This window comes from Balaenoptera borealis (assembly GCF_965194805.1).
Source record: "Balaenoptera borealis genome assembly, chromosome: 1".
NCBI classification, from domain to species: Eukaryota; Metazoa; Chordata; class Mammalia; order Artiodactyla; family Balaenopteridae; genus Balaenoptera; species Balaenoptera borealis.
In genome coordinates this window covers 178,690,706-178,703,823 of record NC_138860.1, presented here as the reverse complement: position 1 = coordinate 178,703,823, position 13,118 = coordinate 178,690,706, and the positions used below count along the sequence as shown (strand labels likewise).

Genomic DNA, 13,118 nt, shown 5'->3' with positions numbered 1-13,118 from the left:
AACATTATTCTTTTCAGTGAACAGCTCTATGAGTTTTGACAAATGCATGTAGTCATGTAACTCTCTCCACTATCAAAATATAGAAAGTTGCAATTTACTTTTTTGAAATAAACTTTATCTTGGACATCTTCCCATATTGGTTTGGAAAAAATCCGCCTCTTTCATTTCACTGTTGTATGATGTTCCATTGCATGGATGTACCATAATGTATTTACCAACCCCTAGTGATGGACATTTAGACAATTTCCAGATTTTCACTTTTACAAACAGTACCGTAATAAATATACAATACAGGCACACGGATATTTGCATTCTTGTGTATTACCACAGAATTAAATTCCTAAAAGTGGAATCGCTGGGTCAAAGGAGATTGTGCATCTTGTTGAGAGATAGCATGCTGCTAAATCATTCTTTTACAAGTGTGCTTCAGTGCACAGTCCCAGCAACAGTCCATGAGAAACTGTCTCCTTGTCGACAACTATGGTTGTCATCAAACATTTAAATATTTGCTAATCCAGAAGATTAAAAAAATCATAACTTATTTCAATTTAGAGCAATGCTCATGAGACTGAGCATTTTTTCATGGGCTTATAGAATCCTCTTCCTGTGAACTGCCTGCAGATGCCCTTAACCCATTATTCTATTGCATTTATCTCCCTTCTCCTCCACCCCAGTGATTTATAAGAGCATTTTCTTGAAAATGATCTTTGTCATGCGTGTTGCAAATATATTTCCCAGTTTATTCCTTGCCTTTTGAAGTGTTTTGTACTAGCACTAAACAGATTAAATCCATAAAACAGAACAGAAAGTCCAGAAATAAAACCAAATATACATGACAGCTTTGTCAGGATAGAGGTAGAGAATTGATAAGCCATAGGGACTCAATGAATGAACTGTATTCAGTAAATGGTGATGACGCTTGTACTCTTCATAAAATCAAAGAAAAGGCTGTTTTCTATTTCCTTACATCAAAATAAATTTTTTTGTGAATCAAAGATTTAAACAAACAAAAATAGAATCACAAAAATTCTAGAACTTTTTTTAGTAGGGAAGACTTTTTAAGCATGACAAATGAGAAGACATAAGGGAAAAGGCTGATAATTATAACCACAAACACACACAGAGTTTTAAACATTATGGCCAAAAACAAAAAAGGTGGGTTTAGAATATTATCCATGGTATGTGATTTTCCATGGTTTTCCTGGTTTGGACTTTATCCATGGTTTGGGATTATTTGTGTTGAGGTTTCTCATGGGTAGTGGAGAGCAGGTCATGTGTCCTTGGGTACTACAGGGGCAGTCCCCCAGGAGGAGCTGGGGTAGCCAGGGAAGGAGTTGCGGCTGGGAGTGGAGGGAAGGGGGCCAGCCACCAGGAGCTCAGCCTCCTCCCCTTCCTCTTGCATTCTTAGCCCTTGCTGAACAGTGGCCCGGACCTGAGCCAGGGCCCCAGACTCTGGGGTCCAGGGGCCCGCAGGCCCTCTCTGCTGCCCCAAGGCTGCCAGCCCTTTCTGCCCTCCGGCCAGGAGACCCAGGCTTGGAGCCCCATGAAAGAGCTGGATCTTGGGTCTGGCCTGAAGCCTGCTTCAGACAGCTGCAGCCCTGGGGAGCTGGGTAAGTGCCCACAGGGTCCAAGACCCGACTGGGGACAGGGAGGAATCCTAGGCTGTAGTCCAGCCTAGGGCATCTGGGCTGTGGGGGGCATCTGCTGTGGCCCATCCCTCCCAATCCCTCTCTCCCAATCAACCTGGCCCTTGGGCTGCCTGTGAAGCTCCCAGGTGTCCTCCCTGCGGAGTGACCCGCCACCCTACCTGGCCCCCTCAGGTACTGGTTTCCTGAGAGGTGGGTCTGCCCTACTCTTGGGGACAAGCCAGTGCCACCCCTGCTCTCCTAAGGAAAGAGTTGTGTGTTCCCTGGGGGCGGGAGGGGGGAGGGGGACTGTCCTTGCTTAGGGGTGTCTGCATCCCGGGGAGGGATGATGTCGCCTGGGAATGGACCCCCTGTCCTGCAGCTCAGATCACAGCCCGCTTGTCCCTCCGCCCCCAGAGCTGTCCCATCACCCCTCCGCCTTCGAGACCGAGACGTCCTCGGACTGGGAGCCCCTAGCCGAGTCCGAGGAGCAGGCCAGTCCCCGCAGGCCCGCCACCCCAGGACCCGTGCTGGGCAAGGCCGTGGTCAAGGGCCTGCGCGACAGCCAGCCTTTGCAGTGGGAAGTGAGCTTTGAGCTGGGGCCTCCCGGCCCCAGGAGGGGCGGCGCGCGCGAGCCCGACCTGTGGAGCGAGACCTTCCACCACCTGGCGGCCCGCGCCATCATCCGCGACTTCGAGCAGCTGGCGGAGCGCGAGGGAGAGATCGAGCAAGGTGAGGGCCGCGGGCCCGCCCCCTCCTCGCAGCCCCGCCCATGCCCCGCCCATGCCTCTCCCCCGGGGACTGCCCTCCTTCCCCTGGCTCCACCCCCTTCCTTCTCCCCACTGCCCTGCCACCGCCCAATGCTCCGCCTTCCCTCCCCATCGCTGCCCCCAGGTGCCTCCCTTGACCCCCACAGTCCCCCTACACACACACACACACACACACACACACACACACACACACAGCGGCCCAGGGCTCCACCCCCTGCTTGATCTGCCCCCTCCCAGCCCCACGCTCCTCCACACCTCCCACACCCACCCGGTGACCAGTCCTCTCCTCCCTCCTCTTCCTCTGCTACAGGCCCCTCACTCCTCCTCACTTCCCAGGGCATCTCCCTGCAGCGCCCCTGTAGGGCTCCCGAGACAGAACCGTGGTGATCGCCCTATTCCACCTGCCTTGCTCCTCTGGGACCACACCTATCTTCCCACAGAACCCCTAGATCTAATCGGTCCACCCAGTAATCAATCAAGGCCATTTACTGAGTACGGATCAGCTGGGGGCCAGGCTCAGGGCTGAGCAGTGCAATGACCACCACCATCCCCATCCTTACTTATGAGTGCTTGACACAGATTAGCAGGGAAGCCAGCTGACATTAATCAAATACACACAATTAATTGAGTGCATTTGTCCTAATGCTATTAAGAAGAAACACAGGGATCCAAGAAATTGTATAACAGGGATGATGGGGAGGCTAATTTAGTTCAGGAATTGGGGCAAACTTTCAAGACAGTGATTCCTGGGATCTTGATGGAGCACACTTGGAGAACAGATAAATAGAGAGATAAATAGAGAATATTTCTATTATTTGTAATAGTTTATGCTTTATTTATATAACAATACTACATGGTTTATATTTTATTTTATTTGTATTTTTGTATATGTTATTTTTTTTTTCTTCCCATGAGCACTTTACCTTACAGTTTACAGGACATTTGTCCATCCTTCATGCCAAGGAGACTGCTCACCTGCTCAGTAGGAAGAGCCTGGGCTTTGGAGACCATCCTGAGTCCTGATCTCAGGTCCATTCCTAACTTGCTGTGTGACCCTATGCTCACCACTCTCCCTCTCTGGTTTGTCTCTGCAAGTTTGTCCCAATGGGACAGACCAATGGTCCCCACATAGCCAGGAGACCTGTGAAATACTGCAGCAAGATTCTCATCAGAGAGCTGCAAAATGAAAATAGAAGATACTGACAACACAGAGATTTGGGGTTTTTTTTTAATAACACTAAAGTTATTTAAGGAAAGTAACTGTCATTTTTTTATTAAATGTCTTACCTCTTTTACATTAAAATATCCTTATTTTATGAAGTGATGGTGGAGGTTTTAATAATCTTGAGGGTTTCTTTTAAATAACCTTAATGGCAAGTTGGTAACTCCTTAATTTTAAGGGCTTATTTAATTCCAAAGATGGGACCATGGATCTAGCCCTCCTTTTAGCTTCCAGAGCTCCCATGTCAGGTCCACACAGTGACCCCCACCCCCTTCTCCCTCTGCAGGGTCCAGCCGCCGCTACCAAGTGAACGCCGTGCACACCAGCAAGGCCTGCAACGTCATCAGCAAGTACACAGCCTTCGTGCCTGTGGACAGAAGCAAGAGCCGTTACCTGCCCACCGTCGTGGGATACCCCAACTCTGGTAAGGCAGGTGCAAGCCAGGGCTCTTCTGAGGGCCAAGCAACTCCCAAGTGGGCCAGAGGAGGGGGACTGGGATACAAAGGAGTCTAGACTGGTGGGGAGGGGTTCAGGGAAGGGCCTTGAAGCTAAAAGGCCCCCCAGCAGATGGTTTGGCCGCCAGGGGGTAGGGGGCACACAAGCCCCCATCCCACTGCTCTGCAGAGGGTTGTGAAACCATTCCACTCCCCTTTTCCCACTAAATAAATATGACTTGATTGTATTTTTCCAATTGGTATGTGCTCACTGTAGAAAATTCTAAAATATAGAAAGATGTGGATGGACCTCGAGATTATCATATAAAGTGAAATAAGCCAGAGAAAGACAAATATCATATGATATCACTTATATGTAGAATCTAAAAAAAAAAAAAGATACAAATGAACTTATTTACAAAACAGAAATAGACCCACAGACATAGAAAACAAACTTATGGTTACCAAAGGGGAAAGGGGGAGAGAGATAAATTAGGAGTTTGGGATCAACATATACACACATATATAAAACAGATAACCAAGAAGGACCTACTGTGTAGCACAGGGAACTCTACTCAACATTTTGTAATAACCTATAAGGGAAAAGAATCTGAAAAAGAATATATATGTGTGTGTGTGTGTGTATATACATATATATATATATATAAATCTTAATCACTTTGCTGTATACCTGAAACTAACACACTATTGTAACTCAACTATACTTCAATAAAAAAATTAATTAAAATTAAAATTAAAAATTAAATATAGAAAGACATAAAATACACAAAAGTGACTGGGACTGACATTCATCCAGAAATGAGCGCTAATTAATCCCTTGGTGTGACCATCCTGCCAGACTTCTTTCTACAGGTGTCTACATGTAGAGGAATCAAAAGACAGATCATTTTGCATAAATTGGATCGTACCAATATGTGCTATATCTTACAAACTCTGGGTGTGGGAAATATTTTTCCGTTTTTTCATTTCAATAGCAGCAGGTACCCCACTGCAGGGAGCGATCATCATCATAACAGCCAATTAGACAGTGTTCCAAAGCCCTTTATAGACATTAAATCATTTAATCCTCAAAACAGCTCTGCAAAGAAGATACTGTTTCCCCCATTTTACAGGTGGGGAAGCAGAGGCAGAGGGGGTAAGTAACTTGCCCATGGTCACACAGCAGTGAAGGGCAGAGTCAGGCTTTGACTCCCAGTAGCCTGGTTTCAGAGTCTATGCTCCCTCCTACTCCTCTCCACTGCTTCTTTTTTTTTTTTTTTTTTAATGTTTTATTTATTTATTTATTTATTATTTTTGGCTGCATCGGGTCTCAGTTGCAGCACGCGGGCTCTTTGTTGTGGCGTGCAGGCTTCTCTCTAGTTGTGGTGCGCGGGCTCCAGAGCGCGTGGGCTCTGTAGTTTGCGGCAGGCGGGCTCTCTAGACGAGGCGCGTGGGCTCAGTAGTTGTGCCCCGCGGCATGTGGGATCTTAGTTCCCCAACCAGGAATCGAACCCACATCCCCTGCATTGGAAGGAGGATTCTTTACCACTGGACCACCAGGGAAGTCCCTCCACCGCCTCTTAAGGTTTATCAGAATGTAGCCCCCTATTATTAGACCTTTTGTTTATTCCCCTTTTGATTATTGTAAATTGTGCTGCAAAGAACATCTCTGTGCACCTGTCTGGTAATCTCCTCAGGGCTGACATTCAGAACTAAGATTGCATATCAAACAGTTGGCCCATTTTAAATTATTGTGATATATGTTATCAAATTGACCCTGCCCCCAAAGGTTATCATGAAGGAGGTTTTCTACCCTCACCACCACTGAAAATTGTTTATCTTTCTAAACCTACTAAACTGAGAGGGGAGGAAAGTATCTTCGGGGAATTTCTTTAGTTTCTTTGTTGAAAACTTTTCGTATGTTTATGGACTATATGTACTTTTTCTTTCCTGAATTAGCAATACATTTTCTGTCCTTTGCAGCAGCTTTTTCTTTTTTCTTTTTAAAGCAGACCTCCTGAAAGAATTGTGTTTGGAAACAAAATATGCCTTTTCTGATTCCTCTGCCCTCCCCCCACCTTGCTTTTTAAAAATCTGGTACCAAAATATTCAACGACCCACTCCCTCCCTCCCTCTCTCTCTGCCTCAGTTCCTCTGATTTCAGGCTCTGGCCAGCAGCCCAGGCTGTCACTCCACTGGGTCTTCTCACCCCCTGGGCACTGTCACCCTGAATGGTGTCACCCGCTCCCACTCATCTCTGACCTTTTTTTTTTAGCTTCTGTAGCCACAGTCTGGGAGTTTTAAGGACCAGGCACATATCCTAACCCAAGTCCCACAGCCCCCTAAGATCTGATCAGCACTTCCCAAAGTGTGTTCCAGGAAACTAGAACCCTGGTTCCGTGTCTTGTTAATGGCCATTCAGCACAAAAATAGGAAATACCAGATTAGGAAAAAACATTTCTGAATGACTGGATTAAATAAAACTTAAAAGCTTTCTTTACTGCAGGACTTCTCAGAGCCTTTAAGGTGTTTGTTAGTATACATGAAGAGGCTCAGAGAATGCACTACAGTATGAAGCTTCTTCAAGACTTATTTTCCAATGGAACTCTTCATTTTTTAAGGGACAACTTCCAAACTAGTGTTCTCCGAAAATGGAGTTTCCCAAAACACACTGTTGGGTGCTGTAGCTTCATCTTCATACCCTGATGGTGATGCTCTGGGACTCAGGGCCCTGCCCTGTGGGAGAGGAAACTGGGACCTCGGTTTCTGAGACAGCAAACTGAGAGAGAAGGGAAATGGGGTGTTTCTGAGAAAACCAGCCTTTTAACTAACTAGAAAACATTGGTGCTTTCTGAACATTATCTCAGCAATAGAATTTACCTGGCAAGGTAAGTATTATTCTCCCCATTTTCCAGGTAAAGAAACTGAGGCTCAGAGTGGTCAGTACCCCATCCAGCTAGTCAGAGATGGGGCTGGGGTTCAAACCCAGGTCATTCTGCCTCCAGAGCTCATGGTCTTACCTTCTGCAATGCCTCCCTGCCTTGAGATAATTGACAGAGTGAAGCCAGAATCATTCCTGCCAGCCTTGGGGAAGAGGCAAAAGACTGGCACAGTTGTACCCATCTGACCCCTTCTCCTTGTCCTCATGAAGGTGCTGTGTTGCGGATGGTCAGCTCTCGGGTGCTGACCAGACAGTCAAGGGGCACTTCTGCTGGTTTCGGGCGGTCCCAGACGATGCTTGGGGAAGACTCGGCTGCGGGAGATGGCAAATTTCAGAACCTAAGTAAGAGCTGCCTCCGGTGTGCTCTGAAGCCTGGGCCCCTGAGCCACTGCACTCTCATCTCCGAGGCCCCGAAGGACTCTCTCTGAGTCTTCACTCTGGGCCTTATGGGGCGAGAGCAAGGCCAGGTTTCCTGGATTCTCTGAGGCCTGAGATGGGCAGGGGGGCTCAGCATGGCCCAGGCATACGTCGTTCACACAGCTTTGCTGAGAGAGCCACCAGGAGCCAGAGAGCAGCCTGGCCTCCCTGCCCACGTGCCCACACCATCCCCCACCTCTCCCTTTTCAAGTTCCACCAACCCCAGTGGCTGTTTCCCGCCTCCAACCTCTGAGTCCTCCCAGGCACTGAATGCCAGGAAACCTAATAAAGGAAAAAGCAAAGAGGCGGTTCCATCCCACCTTCTGCTTCTTCCAGGATTCCCAAAAGCATCCTTTCCACCTTCACCTGATTTCATTGTGCCTGCAGCTTGGGTCCTTGAAGAGTCATGATTACCATTTGGTGACCTTGCACTAATTCACAGGATTGCCTTAATCCTCTGTGTCCTGGATGTCTGCGTGTCTTTTTGTCCCACTAAAGACAGCCTATCTGCTGCACTAGTCCTAACCCCTTCTTACGTGCCCTCACGTGTACAATGAGCATCTCCTGCCTTCTTCTGTGCATGGGAAGGACGTCAGAGGTCCCACCTGGCCACTAGCCCCGACCCCCACATCATAACAATGTTTTACCTGAGGGATTAGAAAGTGCTCACAGACTTTGATGGGTTAAAAAAGGAACAGTTTGTAAGGAGGTGAAAATCCCGAGGAGGATCTCTTCAGAATTAAGGAGTTCTGCCAACTCCTTGGTCCCTCAGAGCCTCCAAAACCAAGGGGAACCTGCTCTGCCCCTGAGCCAAGCTGGGTTCCCAGTCTAGAGGAAACTTCGGGTCTACCCTTTCCTTTCTCTGTAGCTCAACTATTGGTGGCCCATGACTTCCATCAAAATCACAAATCCCTTCTTTTGAATTGTCCTCTGATTCACACCCAGTGTGTAGGACTTCTAAACTCTTAGTCTATCCCAAGCCCTTTCCCTCCCCAAGGATGACAATGGCTAACACTCACTGAGGGTTTTCTATGTGCTGGGCACTGCTTTAATTATCCATGACTCCTCACACCCATCTGAGAGTGTTTCTTTTATTTTCCACATTAAGAGATGAGGAAACCGAGGCTCAGAGAGATTAATTGACTTACACAAGGTCACACCGCAGATGCACAATAGAACTGAGATTTGAACAAGCCGTGTCTGGCTCCAGAGTCCATGAGGTTAATTAACCACCATGCTCTCTGCCTGCTGGTTGCCTCATTCATTCAGTCACTGGTTCACTCTTGTGCTGCCCCCTGAGCATCCAGTGATAATCAGAGCTTCTTGCCCTCACAAAGCTACTAACGGTCTCATAAGGGAGACAGAGGCTTTGCAGAACAAATCTGCGCATGAAGCTTTTTCCATAGTTTGGATCATTCCTATATAGTATATATGCCCGTCACTCTCCAGCCATTGAAATACTATAATAGTCATAAGAATAATCATCCTGATTATATATTTTGAACAAACTATGTGCAAGTATTATCCCCATTTTACAGATGGGGAAACTGAGGCTCAGAGCCCTCTGACATGTCAGTGCATGTTCTGATGCCTCCTGGAGAGCTGGCCTGAACCCACCTTTCCCCCCACTTCCAAACACCACGCTCAGGCCTCTGACCTGCTCCTGCTTCCCTGCTGGGTCTGCAGCTCACGGCTTTATTGAGCACTTATCATGGACCAGGCACTAAGCACTATCTGTGTATTATCTCATTTAATCTTTACAACAACACAGATCAATACTATTATCCCCGATTTGCAACTGAAACTTATAAAGCAAGTAACTTTCCCTGGGGTCACACAGCTAATCATTGGGAGAGTTGGGATTTGAACCCAGGCATGTCCGACCCTTACAGTGGAGCACAGGTGGTATCTTTGGGAGATGAAGGCCCATCCAGGCAGGGATGGGAACCCTGACCTTGCTCTCCCAGCCCATCCCCAGGTACTGTGAATTCAGACCAGCACTCTCCTTGGGAGGATGGGAGGTAAGGGGGAGGGCTGGGGAAGCTCAGGCCTCACTGGCTTCCTCTATTGTAGATGTGGAGGAAAGCCCCACTGCGCCCTTCAGTGAGAACACATCCCTGGGCCGCGAGAAGTACGCTACTCCTGAAGGTGAGTGGGCAGTCTGCCAGCTCTCCCTTTAATTAAAATAGTGATAGATCTTTGGGCCAAGAGAGTGTCTTAACCCAACAAAGTCCTTATTGGTTCTTTTATTCCTCAAAACAGTTCCATGTACGATAAATAGGAGGATCCACACTTTAAAGGAAGAAAACTGAGACTCAGAGAGGTGAAGTGACTTGCCCAAGGTCACACAGCAAATTGGTGACAGAGCTAGGCCAGGAATCAGGCATCCCAATTCCCAGCTGAGGGACCATTCTACCACCTCACTCTGCCGAGAATCTTCAAGCAATGTGGCCATTGAGGAAACTCAATGTCCCTACTTGGGGCTGAAGGGGGTTGATGTGAAGTTGTCACTGTCCCCACAGGTAACCTTCCAGAAGATGCCAGGGGCCACCAGCCAAGGGAACTTGGAGGCCTGCTTCTTTACACACGGACCCACATATTTCTCCCCTCCCCATACCAACTGGGTCAGAAACAGCCCTGCAGCCCAATCATTAGCTCAGATCCCTAGGGGTGTAGGCAAGCCCCTGCCTCTCTCTGGGCCTCTGTTTCCCCCTCTGGGTAGTGAACAGCTGGACAGGGTCATCTGTCAAGCCCTAACTGTCATTCTGTGGCTCTCCAGGTCCCCTGCGCAGTCTGGCCACCAACACCCTTTCTTCCTTGAAGGCCTCAGAGACTCTCTTTGGATCCAGGTACATGGGATTTCCACTGGGGGTTCACTCTACCGCCACCCGTTTTCCCAGGACTGTCCCTAGCTTGGAAGGCTAAAGGTAGGCCCAGGCTGACATTTACACAGAAATGAACAATCTGAAGGATGCCAAGAAGGACCCCTGCCCAGAGATAGCACTGTCTTCAGGTATCACACTGCTGAAACCACCGCCGCCCCAAGTTCACTTCCCACGGGTTCACGGTGTCTTTGCAAATGCAAGTCCCCCTGAGAGGGTTAGCATGAGACTCTCTGACCACTGGGCTGAACAAGAACATGCTATCAAAAGAGGGTCCTAAAAAGAACACTACCTCGCCCCTCGCCCGGGCAGCTGCTAACTGACTGAGTGCCTCCGGGGAAATGCACTGTCAAATGAGGAGGTCATCTGTCAGATCCCTTTCCAGCCCTGGCTTTCAGAAGCTGTTGAGTGGGCTCTGGAGGGGGGTGGGATGACCAGGGACACCACGGGGGCAGCGGTGGTCACTCTTCCCCGGCTCCACCCACACAGGCTGAATCTCAATAAGTCCAGGCTGCTGACGCGAGCGGCCAAGGGCTTCCTGGGCAAGCCACTGACCAAGGCTCCAGAGTCAGCCTCAGGGAGCCAGAGCTTGGACTACGTCCCGCTGGTGAGTGCCCCAGACCCCAGACCTCAGGCCCACACTCAGCAGAGGGGCTGCCCCCTGCTTCCCCTCCACCAAGGGAAGAAGACCTAGACCTTCCCGCCCACTTAGCAGCCGGGCAGAGGGAGTTTGCCTGAATCCTCCATCTGGGGATTAGGAGTGTTGCTAAAAGCCAGCGCCGGCACCATGAAAATTCTTTGCAATCTGCCACCTTCGCTTTAAAAATTCACGGGAATCTTGCCCTCTACTCCACCACCTCTGTGTGCCTGTTTTTCAATACATAAAAATAAGCCTTGAAACGACTCACATGCAAGTAAAATGAACACCCCAGGGACATGCAACGGGTTTAGCAAGTGGCTCTGCAGATGCCCCAGCACGTGGGGCAGGGAGAGAAACCCAGGTCGGGAGTGGGTGTCTGTGAAATGAGGAGCAAAGGAGCCTGGTCCTGCCACACCTGGGGCTCAGCAAGGTTGGGGATCAAGAGGTGCCGAAAGGAGGGACACGGTTTGAGCTTCACTGCCCCGCGGCAGCCCCTGCACACCCAAGTGCTTAGTGTCACTTGGAGTTTCCAAATATCCCGGGCAACAGAGCAGGAGGCATGTACTCACTCAGCAAGGATTTGTTGAGCCAGGCACAGCGCTAGCCCCTGGGAGACAACCTTGAACTAGGTGAACATGGTCCCTGCGCTCACGGCACTGCCAAGGAAACCGGGCAATTCTGATCGTTAGGTGCTGTGATGGGAGAAGTTGGGTTTGGTGGGGGAGAATGGGGAGGGAGGGAGAAACCTACTCCAGGCTTGAGGTCAGGGAGGAATGACGCATGACTTCTGGAAGAATGTAATGGTTAAGCCGATAGTTTACATGCTGAAGTTACATGGTTAAGCCGACAGTTTACACATGAGAGAGCGAGCTTAGGCGCTGGAGAATGAGGTGGAGGGGAAAGAGTCAAGGACAAACCAGCGCTTTGGAAATCATAGCTTGGATTTATTCTAGGAGAAAACTGGAACTGAGCTGTTGACCTCCAAAAGGTGACAAGGCCTCTGCCTTACAAAGACCCCTCCGGATGCAGGAAAGATGGAGTGAAGGTGGGGGGACAGGGGAGGGAAGTAGAGGCAGAGAAAACATGAAGTGGCAGATGGTGGACTGCAGAGCTGTTCAGAAAGTGGGACCCGTTGGGACTTGGTAACTGATTGACATGGAGGGAGGAAGAGGGTGGTTAGCTGCCCAGAGTCTGTTGGATGGCAGTAGATGGTCCCAGTGGCCGAGCTGGGCCCATCCGCCCAGGACAAGAGGCGGGTCTGGAGTGAGGATGTTGAGCTGGGCTTGGAAAGTCATTAGCTTGAAGTACCAGTGGGATAAAGCATGGCGACGCTCGGCTGGGCTGGGTATCCCGCAAATCCCCCGGGTAGGTGGGGCGAGCTGGCTGGGGGAGGTGAACGAGTGGGCTCTGTGCACCCACACTTGGGCACGGCCTGGGGCTCCATGGGCTAAAAAGTTTGAGGCCCACTGAGGGGCTCCCACACACACAGGTGTCTCTGCAGCTGGCCTCCGGAGCCTTCCTGCTCAGCCAAGCTTTCTGCGAGGCCATCCACATCCCCATGGAGAAGCTCAAGTGGACCTCACCCTTCACCTGCCACCGAGTGTCCCTCACCGCCCGCCAGCCCCCGAGTCCCCAGATGTGCACCAGCCCCTCACCTCGGCACCCCTCCTGTGACAGCTTCTCCCCGGAGCCTCGGGCCGAGGGCAAGCCGGGCTGGGAGCCCAGGGCTGCGGTAGAGCACACGGGGAAGCTGTGGGCCACAGTGGTGGCGCTGGCGTGGCTGGAGCACAGCTCCGCCTCCTACTTTGTTGAGTGGGAGCTGGTGGCCGCCAAGGCCAGCTCGTGGCTGGAGCAGCAGGAGGTGCCCGAGGGCCGCACGCGGGGCGCGCTCAAGGCTGCCGCCCGCCAGCTCTTCGTGCTGCTGCGGCACTGGGATGAGAACCTGGAGTTCAACATGCTCTGCTATAACCCGAATTATGTGTAGTGGGGGAGGAGGGGAGTGGGGGCAGGGGGGGAGAGGGAGGAGACCACGTGACCCTGGTAGGGGGACTCTTGAAACTGTAGCCAATATACTGGTTGCTAGAAAGAGCCCTGGATTGGCAATCAGGAGGCCTGAGTTCAATGCCAACTTTGCTACCACCTAACTGTGCAACTTTAGGCCAGCCCCTCCCTCCCTTCTGGGCCTCA

The 13,118-nt window shown here is 50.1% G+C and overlaps 1 protein-coding gene across 1 annotated transcript in view; it reads left to right on the top strand.

Annotated features, from left to right (window-relative positions):
* Positions 1-12,915, top strand: part of VWA5B1 (von Willebrand factor A domain containing 5B1) — a gene marked incomplete at its 3' end in the record, with an annotated part of 39,756 nt that extends 26,841 nt beyond the window's left edge. Inside the window, exons 14-21 of the mRNA XM_082354442.1 lie at positions 1,409-1,610; positions 2,043-2,357; positions 3,904-4,041; positions 7,203-7,334; positions 9,483-9,557; positions 10,189-10,258; positions 10,781-10,898; positions 12,421-12,915. Coding sequence (XP_082210568.1) covers positions 1,409-1,610; positions 2,043-2,357; positions 3,904-4,041; positions 7,203-7,334; positions 9,483-9,557; positions 10,189-10,258; positions 10,781-10,898; positions 12,421-12,915 — 1,545 coding nt within the window. The remainder of the gene's footprint in view (positions 1-1,408; positions 1,611-2,042; positions 2,358-3,903; positions 4,042-7,202; positions 7,335-9,482; positions 9,558-10,188; positions 10,259-10,780; positions 10,899-12,420) is intronic.
* Between the last annotated feature and the right edge of the window lie 203 nt (positions 12,916-13,118).